The sequence below is a fragment of the Ambystoma mexicanum genome, chromosome 3q (genome assembly GCF_040938575.1).
Source record: "Ambystoma mexicanum isolate Mex_15411 chromosome 3q, UKY_AmexF1_1, whole genome shotgun sequence".
In the NCBI taxonomy this organism is placed as follows: Eukaryota; Metazoa; Chordata; class Amphibia; order Caudata; family Ambystomatidae; genus Ambystoma; species Ambystoma mexicanum.
Window position 1 is genome coordinate 57,895,432 of NC_090926.1, and position 16,767 is coordinate 57,912,198.

The 16,767-nt window shown below is 43.1% G+C and overlaps 1 protein-coding gene across 5 annotated transcripts in view; it reads left to right on the top strand.

Annotated features, from left to right (window-relative positions):
• The window catches only part of LOC138582108 (uncharacterized), a 673,069-nt gene that overhangs the window by 95,974 nt on the left and 560,328 nt on the right, over positions 1–16,767 (top strand). For 2 of the 5 annotated variants that reach the window (XM_069653077.1, XM_069653079.1), the window contains exon 1: positions 4,880–5,426. The exons of 1 other annotated variant lie outside the window; for it this stretch is intronic. In XM_069653077.1, the coding sequence (XP_069509178.1) occupies positions 5,323–5,426 (104 nt within the window). In that variant the 5' untranslated portion in view covers positions 4,880–5,322. Of the gene's footprint in view, positions 1–4,879; positions 5,427–16,767 lie in introns of those variants that run through there. 2 more of the 5 variants (XM_069653076.1, XM_069653078.1) reach the window with 1 other exon arrangement.

The window sequence follows — 16,767 nt, forward strand, 5'->3', positions numbered from 1 at the left end:
CAGGAAGCACCTGAAGACATACCTCTTCAGATGAAGAGCCTGGGGAAAGCAATGTTTCGGGGTCCTTAATAGGCCGCAGTGTTTGTTACTTTATGTCTGTCTTGTTGTTGCTGTATTGTAAGTGCAAGCGCCCTGATGCCCACGGGCTACCGGCGCTATATAAAATAAAATACATACATACATACATACATTGCTTTAATGTCATTTTTCGTGGCTGGCGTAACAGGGGTTCCACCTTTGCCCCCAGCGGCATCAGTCAGGCTGGTGCAGGAACCTGAGCATTGACCTGTTGGGATTTTTGACGGCCCCTTCTTGAGTTTACGGCATTTGCTTAATGTTTCCCGAATTTGATTTGCCTCTACCAGATGCCATCTCTTCCTGGGCAAAGTGACAAGGCCACACTGCACTGGGACCCCCTTAGCACCCTCAGTATGTTAAACTTGCCACTAGTTAAGACCCCCTCCAGGGGCTCTCTATGTAGGTGAGGCTGAGGATCACAAAAGGTTCTGATTGACCCTGTCGTCTCCTGGACTGTTTCTGGCGGTACTGCAAAGTCCTCTTCCAGTCTTACAGATGTTAGCACTGCACCCCTTGTTCGTCCCGTGATGTTCCCTGAAGCTTTCAGTCAACGTGACCCAATGGCTCTTGCTCCCGAATCCAGCTATGAACTTATATCGATGGCAGCCTGCTTGCAGACCGTTGCAATTGAAGTCCTCAGCTCAGTTGCCCATTGCCAGGGCTACCAGTCTGAGGGTGGCGCTGCCTGCATAAATTGCCACCTGGTGGGGAAGATAAAGAGCCCAAAACAATGTAATATGGAGCTCACTTAAATTTCACCACCTGGGTCTCCGGGTGAAGAGATTCAGTTACTCTTCTTGTCCCCCCACAGGTCCAGGGGGACAACACCTCTCGCACAACAGTTCCCTTCTCTACGCCTCTTTGTGGTCTTCGGCCCGTCTCTATTGGGCACTCATTGCTCTATGCGTGACGGAGGTGGGGGAAGAGCCAGATATTGTTTTTTCAGCTCTCCCGGACCGTGCTAAAAACCACTCGCTGATGGGGATGGACTGGGCAAATCCTCTACCCCCCAGGCTCGCCGGGGGGCCTCCAGAATGGACTGGGATGGGCTGCTTCCTCCTTCCCGACTTGCGCGCCCATTCCCTGCACACCGGCTATCTCCTCCCGGGTGCGCTGCTCAGCTCGTTCCTCTTGCGGGAAAGTAGCAACGTCACCTACCGAGGCATTAGCCCCTCTGGGCCAGAGACGTTTTTATGGGAGGGCAAAAGGGGCACTTGTCCAGGGCAACCATGTTGGAGGGGGCCCCACAAGGCTGATCTAAAGAAGTAAGACTCCATTGTTCACCAGACTTAAATAGCACACATGATATTTTATGGCATGGTGCTGATGCTCTAAACCTATTGCCTGCCTGTTTTGGCAAGTACATTCTGCCTTGATCAATTCACCATGTAATGCTTTCTGTGTTCACTGTGGTATATATAGTTTGTGTGTTCCTTGCGGCACAACTCCTGTAGCATTCTTTCCTTCCTGTGGGAATTATGTTGATCATGTGCAATAGCTAAATTTGAAATGCATATTGGTAAATTGAGTGCCACGATTGGTTCAGAAGTTAGCTCAGTTTGTTAAGCACTCATTGCAGAGATATGTGTTCATATGCAAGATTAGAATAGCACATTCCTGTAAGGCTGGCTGAGCCTTTCCTATGTCTGAAGTTTATAAACCTGCCTGCATATGTAATTGGTCTTGCAGCACATCAGGTGCTATTATCAGCAATGTACCTGCACCAAATAGGGGTTGCAATAAAAACTAACATGTCATCCTTATTGAGAAGGTCTAGAAATTGGTTTGTTAAAATGGGGTGTTGTAAACCCTAGGCAATTGCCTCCAACGATGAGCATATACTGTTAGTCCAAGAGATGAATAAGTATCCAAATGTGGAACCAAGGCGCTTGTATCCTGGCGTTTCCCAGCAGACACTACAGTGATCCTGGTCAACTCATCTAATATCTCGTACATTACTTTACTGTCTTCTGTGAAGTTTGCCTTCTTGCACGCTGGTGGCATCGTTTAGCCCATTACTTGATCTTTCTTCTTATGTAGGCCATTTGAGTGGAAGGGGTGGGAGACGGAAGGGAGCGGACCAGATGTTGCAGGACTCAGGCAAGCATATTTTAAAGTCTGCTCGTTTGACACAAAAAACGCTTTGGCTTTTTGTAAAAGTCAAATGTTTTTTCTGCATGTTTATAATGACTATTTCACAAGCCAGTGAAATAGCAAGTGTTTTGGAAATATGTAAAGCTTTAAAATACAAAAGACAAACCCAGATCAAATCTGTTAAATCGCACTGATTGGTATGCTGCTACTTATGTACTTCCCTTGATGATGGAGAGAATGAAGCTAGCATCATTCTGTGTTACACCCTTCTATAATATTACGATTTTAAAAATGTTCATGTTTGGTAATGTGATTGGTGTACTTTCCAAGTCAGTTTTATAAAATGAGATTATTTTAGTTCATGGTAAGAACTGGTAATGAAAGTGTTCAGATGCAGAAATTGCAGAGTTGGCACATATCCGAGATTCAACCCTTAACTAGTGTGTGTAATGCTGGGCATCTAATTTAATCTTGTATTGCCTACTAGCCTCTCGAAATTGCCAGACCTAAAACCTTTCAAAATTGTCCGCCCTTCAGAGTGATTTCCTTCTCAGGGTATGATCTTCCTCACTCATGGTTTCACTGGCTACAGTGTTGCTTCCACTATAATAGTGAGCATTGATAGACTGCACACCACAGGCACTTGCTCCTTTGATCTCTAATGGCAACACTATTTGAAAACCATGACCCACTTCTATTCTCAGTCTGTCTACATACTGACACCTTCCTGGTAGCTTCTAATCTGCATTCACTATCCATGCTATGCTATGTGTTGCTTTCTCCTTCCTCCCAATTGGTCTCCTCTACCCATGCTTGAGCACATTTGTGTTCTGTGCGCCAGCACATGTGAGTTCTCTGTCTATTCTGGGTTGCATGTACCTTTTACATACAGTCCTGCATTAATACTACAGCCTGCATACCTTCCTGGATGCTACTGATAAAAAGTCTCCTGAAACTATGCTAGAACAGAAGTAACCTCTTCGTAGACTGGTACACAAGTACCATTTGAAGGCCACCTGTATCATTCTGATTAGAGCAGGAATGAAGAGGGTAAGTGGACTTAAAGGGTGTAAACATGCTTATTTTTAATGCTGTGAGGCAGCATATCAACCTATGGGTTGTGATCGCGTTGTGGGGGCTGGGGCAACAGGCAGATATTCTTGATCACTTAATTCCTTTGGTTTGGTGTAGGGGGGCCCCAAAGATGTCCATGCCCAGGGCCCCAAACGTGCTTAAGTTGGCACTGCTCTGGGGGTCCCCACAGCTTTTGATGCAGTATAGACGCTTGGTTTGTCTGCTCCGATGAAGCCAGGGGAAGCACTTCAGTGACCGCGTCACTGCTCAGGAGCAGCGACGGGACCCGCTGTAGGGCACCATCTTGGCCATGCGGGTCGCAGCGGTAAGGTGGAATCTTGTTTCAGGGAACTTTGTGCTGGATGCCATGGAATCGGGTGAGACCTGTGAGTCAGGGGCATCTTGTCCACTCTTCCTCTCCATTGTGGCATTGAAGGGAGGGGTACTTGCAACAGGGAAAGGGTTTTTTTGCATCTTTTTACAGTCTGTCCTACCCGTGTGGGTTTTCGGATTGCGTTTGTTGGGAAGTATGTTTTTAATCATGCATTTGTGCATACCGATATCTGTGGTTTCTTATATAATTGGGGTGCTGCTCCCATTGGCTGCACTCCATTTCCTGTAATATTTTAAGCTAATTAAGGACGGAACAGGTCACATGTAATTCCTTTGTGATAAGTATGTCTTTTAACATGCGTATGACTCCATCTTATATTGCTTGTTATACAAGATAACCCTTTATTTAAATGTAATTTTGATGTCATTTGTTTTTGTTGTTTGAGAATGGTTTAAATAGACCAAGAATAAAAATCTTTCCTAAGGGAAACCCAACAATGGCCAGATAACATGGTGTCTCCGTAACAGCTGTCAGCGCCAAGAAACCATGGAAACGGTGAATATTGTGCTTAGCAAAAACTGCTTAACATAATATTTTCAGGTCCCTGGTTTGCTCACAAATGAATATTTTGGGGAGAGGTAGCAGTAGCAAATGCCTGTAAGGTGGAATCAAGAACAACACAATTGCCCTGATTTTGAATAGCAGCTCCGGTATTAAGGCCTTGGTCTCTTGGTCCTAGTCCTGTCAGGCTAGGCGGTTCCCCCTCTTTTATTTCTCCATTATCCATTTTAATATCAATGCCACCTCTTCAGAGCCTGCGTCTAGCGAAAACGCAGTCCATAGACTGTACATTGGAAGCAAGCAACCTAAAGCTGACATTTCTGCTCCCCCCATACTTATATTGTATGATGCACTTGATACCTCTGTAGCCAGATCGCAATGTAGGTTGATTTCTTCGTCTTAGATGGTCAGGTCATCAGTACTAAGTTACATTAGCTGTATCTGAACATGATATTGAAGTAGCACCCATTGGTCATCCATCCCCTCTCTGGTCTAGCTCTTCACTCTCAGAACATTCTCTCATCTCTGAAGCTAGGATTCCATCTGTGACATCACTCAATGGATGCTCACAGTATGCAGGCAGAGGTGACCAAAGCAGGGTACAACGCACCCCAGCCCTGCCTCCCACCCCCCGGCTGTCTAGGCCTGTCTTCTTGTACTGGGACCCCTAGTGCATTATGATGTTGCCTCTGACCTCACGGGAAGAGGAGACCTGGGCCCTGCATTGTGAGGTTGCCCATCATGGTCCTTACTCTCAGGGTGCTGGGGTGCAGAGTGCGCCCAGAAATGTGTTGCTGTGGTGGTACCTGTATTACATGGTGACCGTGATAGAATATATATTCTGTGATGGGGGATAGCCCTTCTCTGGTGTCCATCCTGACACCTTTTCGATGACGACTTCGCCCAGAAAAGGACCTCTCTAGTGAAGGGATCCCCCACTTGGAAAACACAACATCTCTCCTCCGGACACTGCTTCGGTGAAGTGACCTCTCTGGTGACAAAACCTCTTTAGGCAGAGGTACTGCTCGCGGCCAGACACGCGGCACCACTGTGGAAGGGTTGCTGAGTGTCCCAACAGATGCATTGTGGGCCCCGGGAGCCAAGTTAGGCCCTTGCCCCCCCAGATGCATAGCATGGTTGGAAGTAGACACCCGGGCTGAAGTGGCGTGGGTGTCGAAGCCATGCCGCGTAAAAGTCAAAGGCTCCTAGGATTGGGGGAGGTCAGCAGTGACGAGAGCTCTCGGCAGGACGGGACAGAAGAGACCAACACTGCTGCATGCCAGAGGTGAGTGCGGCGCACAGCAAAGCGAGAAAAGTGGCAAAACAATGGGAGCGAATAAAGTGGCACGCATGAGTGAACGGAGCTTTGGGTGGGCGAGGGGCGCTGTCGGAAAGAGTGCAGTGCGAAGCATGAAATACGTGAGGTGCTGTCATTGGGGTTGTGTGATTAGGCTCCTAACAGTTGAAATAGAAAACATTGAAAGAGGGATCCCACAAGGTATGGGTTGGGGCAGAGTTTGGAGGAGGGGCGGAGCTGCAGTTGAACTCCGCTAAAACGAAATGTTCAAAATAATAGTTTAAAAATGGTGCACTTTCTTTCATGCTTCTTTTTTCCAAACTCGACACTGTACATCAATTCCACTTTAAGTCCCTTCCATGGCAGTGGCGCCAGGGCCGTCTTAAGCACTTTTGGGGCCCTGGGCACGGACATCTTTGGGGGCCCCCTCCACCAAACCAAAGGAATTAAGTGATCAAGAATATCTGCCCCCACCCCCTCTGCCGCAATCACAACCCATAGGTTGATATGCTGCCTCACAGCATTCAAAATAAGGATGCTTACTCCCTTTAAATCCCCTTGCCCTCTTCATTCTAACTCAAATCAGAATGATAAACAAATACCATTTGAAGGCCAACATTATCAGTCTACGAAGAGGTTACTTCCGTTCTAGCATAGATTCAGGAGACTTGTTATCAATAGAATCCAGGAAGGTATCCATCCTGTAGTATTAATGCAGGACTGTATGTAAAAGTACATTAAACCCAGAACAGACAGAGAACTCACATTAAAGAATGCAACTGTGCTTAAGCATGGATAGAGGAGACCAATTGGTAGGAAGGAGAATGCTACACGTACCATAGCATGGATAGTGGATGCAGATTAGAAGGAAGGTGTCTGTATCTAGACAGACTGAGATTATAAATGGGACATGGTTTTCAAATAATGTTGCCATTAGCGATAAGGAAATCTCTCTGAAGGGCTGACAATTTTGAAAGGTTTAGGGACTGGCCATTTTGAGAAGCTAGACAATACAATATTAAATTAGATGCACAACATTACACACACTGGTTATGGGGTGCATCTGGGATGCTTGCCAACTCTGCAATTACTGCATTTGAACTCTTTCATTACCAGTTCTTACTATGAACTAAAATAATATAATTTTATAAAACTGACGTGTAAAGTACACCAATCACATTACCAAACATGACCATTTTTAAAAACAAAATATTATAGAAGCGTGTAACACAGAATGATTCTTCTCTCCACCATCAAGAGAAGTATAAAAGTACCAGCATGCCAATCAGTGTGATTTATCAGATTTAATCTGGGTAGTCTTTTGTATTTTAAAGCTTTACATAGTTCCAAAACACTGGCTTGTGAAACTGTCATTCATAAACGTGCAGAAAAACCTTTGACTTTTACAAAAACGCCAAGCGGTTTTTGTGTCAAATGACTTTAAAATATGCTTGCCCGAGTCCTGCACCATCTGGTCCACTCCCTTCTGTCTACCACCCCTTCCACTCAAAGAAAGACCAAGTAATGGGCTAAACGATGCCACCAGCATGCGAGGGGGCAAACTTCACAGAAGACAGTACAATAATGTACGAGAGTGATGATTTGACCAGGATCACTGTATTGTCTGCTGGCAAAGCCAGGATACAACCATGAATGCTTTGGTTCCAAATTTGGATACTTATTCATCTGTTGGACTAACAGTGTATGCTCATCATTGCAGTTGATTGCCTAGGTTTTACAACACCCCATCTGAACAAACCAATTTCTAGACCTTCACCATAAGGATGACATGTTTGTTTTTATAGCAACCCCGATCTGGTGCAGGTACCTTGCTGATAATAGCACCTGTTGTGCTACAAAACCATGTACTTATGCAGGCAGGTATACACTTCAGACATAGGAAAGGCTCGGCCAGCCTTACAGGAATGTGCTCTTCTAATCTTGTATAGGAACACATATCTCTGCAATGAGTGCTTAACACACTGAGCCAACCTTTGAACCATTGTGGCACTAAATTTACCAATATGTATTTCAAATTTGGCTATTGCGCATGATCAACATAATTCCCGCAAGACGGAAAGAATGCTACAGGAGTGTGCTGCAAGGAACAAACACACAAACTATATATACCACTGGGAACACAGAAAGCATATACATGATTAATTGTTTGAGGCAGAATGTACTTGCCAAAACAGACAGGCAATAGGTTTAGAGCCTCAGTACCATGCCATCAAATATCCTGAAGTGCGCTATTTAAGTCTGGTGAAAAAAGGAATCTCACTTCTTTAGATCAGGCAGCCTTGTGGGGCCCCCTCCAAGGTGGGGGCCCTGGGCAAGTGCCCCTTTTGCCCTCCCATAAAAACGTCTCCGGTGATAATCATAGCATCGTATAGGTAAAAAGCGCAGCGGGACCCCAGTTTTAAGTAGAGGCTGTAATTCTAACTCCCTCCTGGCAGGGTTGCCATTGTTTTCAGTGCTGAAGAATGGGTAAAACTTCTGTAAATTCCAAGGAGGCTTCTTCAGCCTCCGCATGCCACCTTTAGTTAATGGAATAAGTGTTGAGTCTGAACCTAATTTACTGCTAACAGCCGTAAAACACAGCACCATAAATCTCCAGGCTGAAAAGCGTCAAACTTCACAGGCAGTCTCAAATAAATTTAGGTTTCAAAGATGCCGCCTCGCCTTCCAGGCTCAGGATTTGCATGTAAATGGCCACAACCCACCACCTATTGCTAGACAAGGCAGCCGTGCCTGGGCCTAGGCATAGGCATTGTTGGGCCCTCCACCCTGCCACTGGCCAGTTTCATATGGAGATTGAGGCTGGTGGGGGCTGGCAGGGAAAGGGTCTTTAGCCCTGGAGACTGGTAGTTCTGATAGCAGGTCGCACATTCCTCAGAAACACCCTGGATGCATACATACACTCAAAGAATATAATTGTAGAAATCGATTCCAGGCAGCCAGGGCAGCAGGGAGGAACCATTGACGGACACAGTGCCCCGAAGACACATTGTATATTGTGCCCTCTTCCTTGACAACATGTGATAAAATAAGACCCCTCGATGAGGCAAACAAGTGCTTGTTAAAGACCAAAACTACTCCATTGCCCAAAAGAAAAACCCAGCTTCATTTGCTAGAAACTTCTTTCCATTGCAAATACGTCCATATATAATCAATTTCCACACACTGCGACATGTGCATTTTCCATGGAAATGAGTGTCAGCACAGTAGCCGGATGTATGTATACCACACTGCCAAACATGCTGTCAGGCTTTCATGCTGCACACCTTTCTCACAGCACAAACATGCAAACCTGCCCTTTCTGTGGGAAACGTTAATAGTTCTCAACTTTTGCTTGTCGTTCTTCAGTTTAAAATATACAGCACTCCCTCCAAACATCTCCCAGTCCCTCTTTAGAAATCTGCAATTGGTTGTTCCCTCCACAACGGACCATGTGGTGCCTAAACGCACCTATTTATTTTGTTTGGCAATTTTTGTTGAATATAATAAAGCCTGCAGCTTTCGACTGAAAACTCGCACACAGCTCCAGCTCTCTACCAAATTTCATATTAGGCAATGAAAGCAAGCAATAATAAAACTCCCCTTGTAAAGCTTAGTTAGAGCTATGATCTATTAAAACGCACTATGCATGTCCTTCACTGAAGTCCTGTTAAAACAAACATTGGCAAAGCCAACCGTTTTGGCTTGTTATGCATATATTGACACATTTCTAGTAGTAAACTACTATCCGGCTCACTTCGGTTCCGGCCGAATACTTTGGCTAACTTTTCGGTATTCGACCGAATAGTAAATGTACTATTCGGTGCACCCCTAATTAAAATACTCTATTGTGGTGAAAGGTTGTGGTGAAAAGAAAGTAACAACACCACTAATGTGTTTGATGAACTGTGGTAAAACCATCCTGATAAAAACATTGCTGTGCATAAAGAAGTGTGTGGTAGTTGTCTTTCTCAAGAGAAGATAAAACCTATTGAAGTACTCATTGGAAGAATTATGAACTTTGTTTGATTATAATACTATCACAGTGACAAGTGAAGTCCTCCCGAAGTGAAGGAACTTTGTGTTGGAAACAGAACTTGGTTATCAGGAGAAACCTTTTTATATTACTTTTTGAAGTAGTCTCTGACTATTGACTTGATCTTTATTCATTGGAACTTTCATCTGAGTAGAAGCCAAGGCTCAAAATTGAGGGGAGCTGAGAGCTATCTAGTTCCGGCTTCTAGCATAGTGGCATAGTAGAGCCTGGTTAGCTTGAAACCCACAGCTACCAGGAGCTACTTTTGGCTCCTAGGGACAACTGGCGCCTTTCAAACATGTAAATGTGGCATTAACTATGAGTATTTGAGAATGTTAATAAAGATTCATTAGAAAACATCTAGTACACATTTAAACACAATAGCTCATACAAAAAGGACAAAATGTTAAAGGTGCATCTCTGGTAGCTGGTAGCTCCTTTTTCCCTTGCGGTAGCTCCTGCATATAGGGTGATGCCTGCCACCCAGGAACAGGTTTTAGCTCCTGCTCATCGAATCTATATTCCGAAGCATATCTTAAACCAAGAACTCAGATTGTTATTGCTCAATAGAAATCTTAATTGGGTGTAAAACCAAGATATACAAATTAGCCAATAGCTCATTAAATAATTGCCATTACTCAGAAACGCCAAACAATGCTTACAATTATACATGACAAATATATTTCTAAATGTTGGGCTTTGATTGAAGCTTTGGAGTGAAGTATTTCTCAAATTAATTAAATAATGGAATCTGGGTGGATTGCTCATAAGCGTTTAGATAATCCTGATATTCTTTGCAAGCATCTGCAAAATGTAGGTATTATTCCTAAAACTAGCTATTTTAGTTGGAAATGTTATTTCTCACTTCTAGAGGTCCCACTTGCTTTAAAAAAAAAATGAAAAACTCACCACAATCTGATGGTCCTTCAAATGTGCTTAAAGTTGCCACCGACCTTTGGGCTCAAATTTGATTTCTGCTATTTCGTGATATAGTTAATTCCTTTGTTTTTCCGAATAAGTGGTCTATTGCGTATATCATTCCTATATTTAAGAAAGAAAATAATGGCAATCCTGCTAATTATAAACCTATTGCATAAATAGAATGCTGGTAAAGTTTTCAGCTCTTTTATTATCAGTGTTAGAGTGGTGGATACGTGAGAAATATATTTTGTGTACATTTCAAGTTGTTTTTCTGTTCAGGTATGATCTACACTATCAATGGCTTCATGTATATATGTGATAAAACATAAAGCCTTGATTAAAAAAATTGAACTAAATTCATGTAATGTTTGCTGGACTTTACTGCTGCATTTGATAAGGTTCACCACAATCATTTGGAGTCCAAGCTTTCGAAATGGGGTGCACCAGATTGTTTATTACATTTATTAATCTTAATGGGCCTCATTACAAGTTTGCCGGTCCGGAAACAACAGTACCGGTAAGATAGCCGTTACCGTTGTTTCCGGACCGGCAAACTACGAGTTCTGCGAGCGGGATCCTTTCAGCCTGCCAGATCTGACCTGGCAGGCGGAACGGCACCCGCTCGCAGAACTCGACTGATGCACCGGCACCATTCGTGAATGGTGCCGGTGCATCCATCCTCCCCATTCCCATTTAGTCCAATGGGACTCAAATGGGAATGGCGAGTAATCATTTCCAGTGCCCGGGAATGTGCAATTGCCGGGTCCGCCGGGGCTGTAATACCCTGGTAATTGCCCATTCCCGGGCACTGGAAAATTCATGACTCTGGCGGCAGCCGTGCTGGTATTTACCGGCACGGCTACCGCCATGGTCGTAATGACCCCCAATGTACTCGAATTCAAAGGATCAAGTATGATTAAACTTGAAAGGGACTTTGGCAAGCCCAATTATTACTACAAAGTGTTTCAAATTGTATTGTGTACTGTTCCCTGTTTATTTAACCTTTATTTGGCTGACACAAAGATGAGAAAAAGACTACAATTCCAGTGAAATTAGGTGCATTTTAATGTATGTGGTTAGCTTATGCCAGTGATTTGATCTTGATGTATAGTACTCCAATCAATTTGAAATTTATCTTTAACCAAGTATGGAAATATGCTGCATCTAACGGGCTGCAATTGAATCCAAGTAAATCATGCAATATACAATTTATGAGACACCCATCTGTTAAAACGTTGGTTTGGAAGTTTAATGGTGTTCACCTTGTGATGACACATCATGCCACGTACTTGAGGTTTATTATTAGTAAGTCTTTGTCGCAATCCACTTTTTATAAATGTAAGAAGGCCAACTTAATTCTGTTAACATTAAACCTAAAAAGAGTGTATACTTTAAATGGTGTTTTTTTTATACATTTCCTTTAGCACTGTCACATGCACACAAATAGTGGTTCCTGCTCTCCTTTATGGCATTGAAATCTTGTTGAGTTTGCCATTTTGAAAATTAAACCATTGGGAAGGTTTGATATGGAGGTTATTTTTAAATATTCCCAGTTCACCTATACAAGCAATTTGTAATGAACTGGACTTAATGTCATATATGAAAGCTATACTGAGGAGGATTACATTTTATTGTAGAATTTGGAATGGAGAAGAACATTCCCGATTGGGTTGATTTTCGCATTTTATACTAGACTGGACATTTTAAATTTCTGACAGATTATATGAAAGTGTGTAAAGTATTTATAAAAAAATTGGATATTAAACATGAAGATGGATAGCAATACTCGAATATTGATCTAAAGGTTTCTCTACTAGAGTGGATGAATAATTATCAACATTTGATACTTGGCGGAATACATCATTAGTTTTCTGAATTATAATGGGTCTCAACTGTACTTGAACAGATTTCCAAGCGGATGTTATGTACAAAAATACATGCTCTCTCTCTTGAATTTGATGCCAACTCAAGAAAAATTAGGTGTTGAGTCTCTTAAGCATCTATATATACAGTTTGAATTTTTAAAGGAATTGAGGGTTTACATTTTAGTCATTTTGTTTACAATAATGAAATGCTAATAAATTAATTTTGGAATGGGATGATGTCTGGAACATGCATATCGAAGACTTTAACAGTATATACTGTCAGGAGCGCACAGGGCAATAGATATGGGCCTGAGTACACACTGTCATTTTGGGGCGATTCAGTGGGTAACACTTAGCATGTAACAGAAACAGGGGGTACATACCAGGCTGATCTTGGTGGAGACGAGTAGTCACAGGAACTGTAGGGTCAGGAGCTAGCTGAAAGCAAAGTGACACAGAGCAAGAAAGAGAAGGCAGGCAAATACCTCACAATACCTCAACACCTAGGCCATCACATCCCCCTTGATGCCACCTGACCCGCTAGACGCTGCCCACCCCTCTCCTCCTGCCACCCGGTACCCCTCCTCTGTGCCCATCTGTATCCCATCCCTTCTGTATATCTGTTCTTACCTCGGAAAAGCGCTCAGTTATGCATCGCTACTGCTGTATACCTCTGTAAAGTGCTCCATTATTTATCTGTATTGTTGTATACCGCTGTAAAGCACTCCATTGCTTCTTGTAGCTAGGCCTGCGCTCAATAAATACCATAATAATAATTTAATAATTATAAAATATACTGGTTAACACAGATTGATCAGAATAATGGATGTACTGGAATATGATCTAGGGTGTCCAAGAGTAGGGAAAGCCCCTGGGATCAGTACAGCAGATTCCTCTTTCAACATTCATGCAGCAACGTCGTGGATAGAACATGTTGATGAGATGGTTGAACTCAGTGTAAGGGTAAAGCAAAAGAACATATACTGAGACAGGTAAGACTCCAGCAGAGCAGACTAAGGCAACAGAAGTGTTTCTCTTACCTGACCTTAACAGAGGCTAATCCAGGGGTCACAATGTATTCGGATACAGAGCTGAGACACAACAGTTGACCATTTTGTAATCAAGGCGGAAAGCAGAGTGTATCGAAGTACAGGATAGGCAGAGAAAATAAGCAAAAAGCAGAAACTGTAGACAAAGTCTTATGCGGCAGCTATAGAAGCGCTAATTAGAAGGAGCACGTGAATGCTGGCACAGAGCAAATCATGGGCCAAAAATCAGAATAGGTATCTGGGAAGTAGGCAAGCAAAGTTGCCATACCAAAACTTGGAAACCTAGTGTTCTCAGAATGATTATGAAAGATAAAGCATTAGTCATAGAAAGCAAGAGGTCACGGCCAACTCAGTGAATACATGGTTCATGAAACTCAGTGCACTAGTCACAGACAAGACAGCAGTTGCTGCAGACTTGGCTAACACGTGGTTCAGAAAACTAAGTACCCTAAAGAGCAGGTAATTAAACTATGAACAGAAATAAAGCATGGAACTTGGATTTCAGAGTGAAAGGGGAGCAGCTCTGCCAGAAACAAGAAGAAAGTGAGCACACATACAGTGTGTGAAATGATTTGCTTTAACATCAAAGCGCACACAAGCTGGAAATCAGCTAAAGCAGCCATGATTGAGTAGACGAAGGCAAGATAGCATGGAAGGTTCAAAAATTGCACAAAGTAGGAATTCCCAGTAAAGGCAGTTGATTGAACACAACTCACAACGTTTGTCTGTTCATCTTCTAATTTTCCACAGCTGCCCAACTCAACCTCCTTAACATCCGAAAATATGCCATCTTCTCTTTAAAACTGCTAAACAGCTCACCTCCTCCTTTGTCATTTCACGTTCTGACTAATGTGCCCGTCTCCTCCATGGCCTTCCCAACTGTGCTTTCACACCTCTAGATAAAGTCATAAACCTAGCTCTCTGCACACTCTTTGACATTCCTCACTGTTTCTTCTACCTGCTCTGCCCCTTTCCAGATCGGCTGGCTCTCTATGAAACAAAGGGCTAAATACAAACTTCAATTTCAATTCATGAACATGCCCTCCTCCTACCTTTCTGCTTTTCCCACTCCCTACTCACCCTCCTGTTCCCTTAGATCATCATTGGCTCACCTCTTAGCCACTTTTTGTGCCCCTGTGGCTCCCTCTTATTTCTGCTCTCTCACTCTCATTCTATGGAATGCTCTACCCTTCACTCTCCGCTCCACGACTGCTCTACCTCCATTCAAAACCAACATCAAAGCCCTCCTCCTTGCCAAAGAACTGACAGCCTAGAATCCTATACTTTTCTGTTCTCTCTCGCACCCACCTTCCATCTTTCCTCTCCTCCTTGGTCTATCCGAAAGCACTTCTCCCCCATCCCTCCTTCCTTAACCTAGCCTTCCTCCACCATTGCTTTCCTTTGTTATTTCGTCCTGTCTTCATCCCTGGTGCCTGTTTGCACCTTCCCCTACATCTTCTGGACTTTGAAACATTCTCTCTTCCCGATTGTAAATGACACATGTCCTCCGCTCTGTTAACTATGCTTAGATCTCTTAGCGTTTTTGGGACAAAATGTGTTTGCTTTCCTGTACCTTCATCAAATAAATATGAGTGAGCTTATGAAAGTCTGCCAGCCCACAGCCCAACAGGAAGTAGCTGACTGCAGTCTGAGGCAGCTGTGTCCAATTAAGCCCAGTCCAGGCTTCAGTAGCTTTCAGCAATGGATGTCAGGTCTTGCCTTCAGAAGTTCGTTGGGAGCTACCGAAACCCACAGACCCTCAAACGTGTTTTGATCTCAACTAATTTTTTTAAAACAGCTGAGTTTGCTACACCCTTGGGGAAAGGGGAATGGGACAAAATAATAAAATCTCTGACTCTGGATCTTCCTCTCTTGGACAGAGAACGTGGACAGAGATCTGCAGGGGTGAGAAAGCAACAGAAATGAATGTTTCCTGTACTACTCACTTTCCTCCCACAAAACCCCAAGGAAAGTCACTGTACCTGAGACTCCAATGCTGAAAGCCAAGAGGAGAAGAGGAGAAACTGCTGAATACCTGTAGCTCCTGATTCTCCCTTGAGAGTTGATTTCTAATGAAGAAGGGCAAATAAGTTGACTCTCTCTTGGTGCCTGAGAGCAATTAGGAGAAGTAACTACTGGACTGTTTTTGAGGAATCAAATGTCATTGTGATAAACTTCAATTAGCCTTTTCTTTTTCTTTCCTTCCTTTCAAAAAGTTACTGGATTCCTTTTATTGCAAGTCACCTCTTTCCAGAGTTTCCTTACTCTTCTGCTTCTCTAGTATTTGCAGGCATTGAGTTTTTGTAGCGAGCTTCTGCTTGTTCCTGACTGCTAACAAATCTAACCTAAAATGACTACTGTAGTTATATTCTCTTTTAATTAAGATATATGCTATAATAAACATATTGCCCCCAAAAAGAACTGATTTGCCAAAAAACAGGCTGATAATACTGGATGACTCGTTCTCGTTGCCACTCAGATAAGTAATGCAATGTGTCTTGAACCACGCACGTGCGAGTCAGTCCAAACATTTTCTAACCAAAAGAAAAAATTACAGTTACTGGGCGAACAACAGCGCGCCTCACCTTAAATACTCTGAAACGTTTAAGAAACTCCTGCTGCTACAAATCGCGTTCTTGCCTCATGACATGGCGGAGGAGCCGACCTCCTCCTGTTCTTCACCCCGGAGACACCGGGATACGAAGATAACTCTCACGTACCATTGGAATCCAATTACATAGCCTGAATAGAAACATGAAAATATATAATAAAACGCTATGCGTATAATGTACTGGAACACGAATTTTGTAAAGTAAACTATGCGGCGCATGCGCATAGCTAGTTTAAACGTCTCGGTAGCCTAAAATTCCCTGAACAGAACGAAAACAGGTGTCATAGTCAGTTTCCCTGCCTATCACTTAACTTAATATACCTAGGTCCTAAAGTAAGTAAGAAAAATATGATTTCAATTTCTAAACCTTTTTAAAACTAAATATGAATGAATTTTTAAATATCAAAGATGTTAAAACTTAGCTCAAAGTTTGATGACTCTGCTCTTCACAGTTTTCCCCTTGACAATTCTTGTTTCTTTTTTCCCAGTGGATTACTGTGTTTTCCAAACATTAAGGCCTACAGAAAATACTGTAGCACAGAAACACAGGACCTGCTCACTGGACTAAACTGAATGAAAGGCAGTTTAGAATCCTCAGGCCAGACCTTTGTCCTTCACTTCAGCCAATCAAGAGTTCTGTCCTTTTTCACCATCTTCGCCGGGGAAACACTCATCCTCTGAAGGCAAAGGTCAAGGCCCAAACCAACTCATTGGGCCTCATCAGGAGTCTGGCAGTATCTCTGGAGTACAAGATGTGTCCTAAGTGTTTCCTAGGAAGGTATCAAGAGTGCTCCATAAACACATGGTGTTAAGCAATGCATGGTGTGTCCAAGAATAAAGGCAAGGAAAT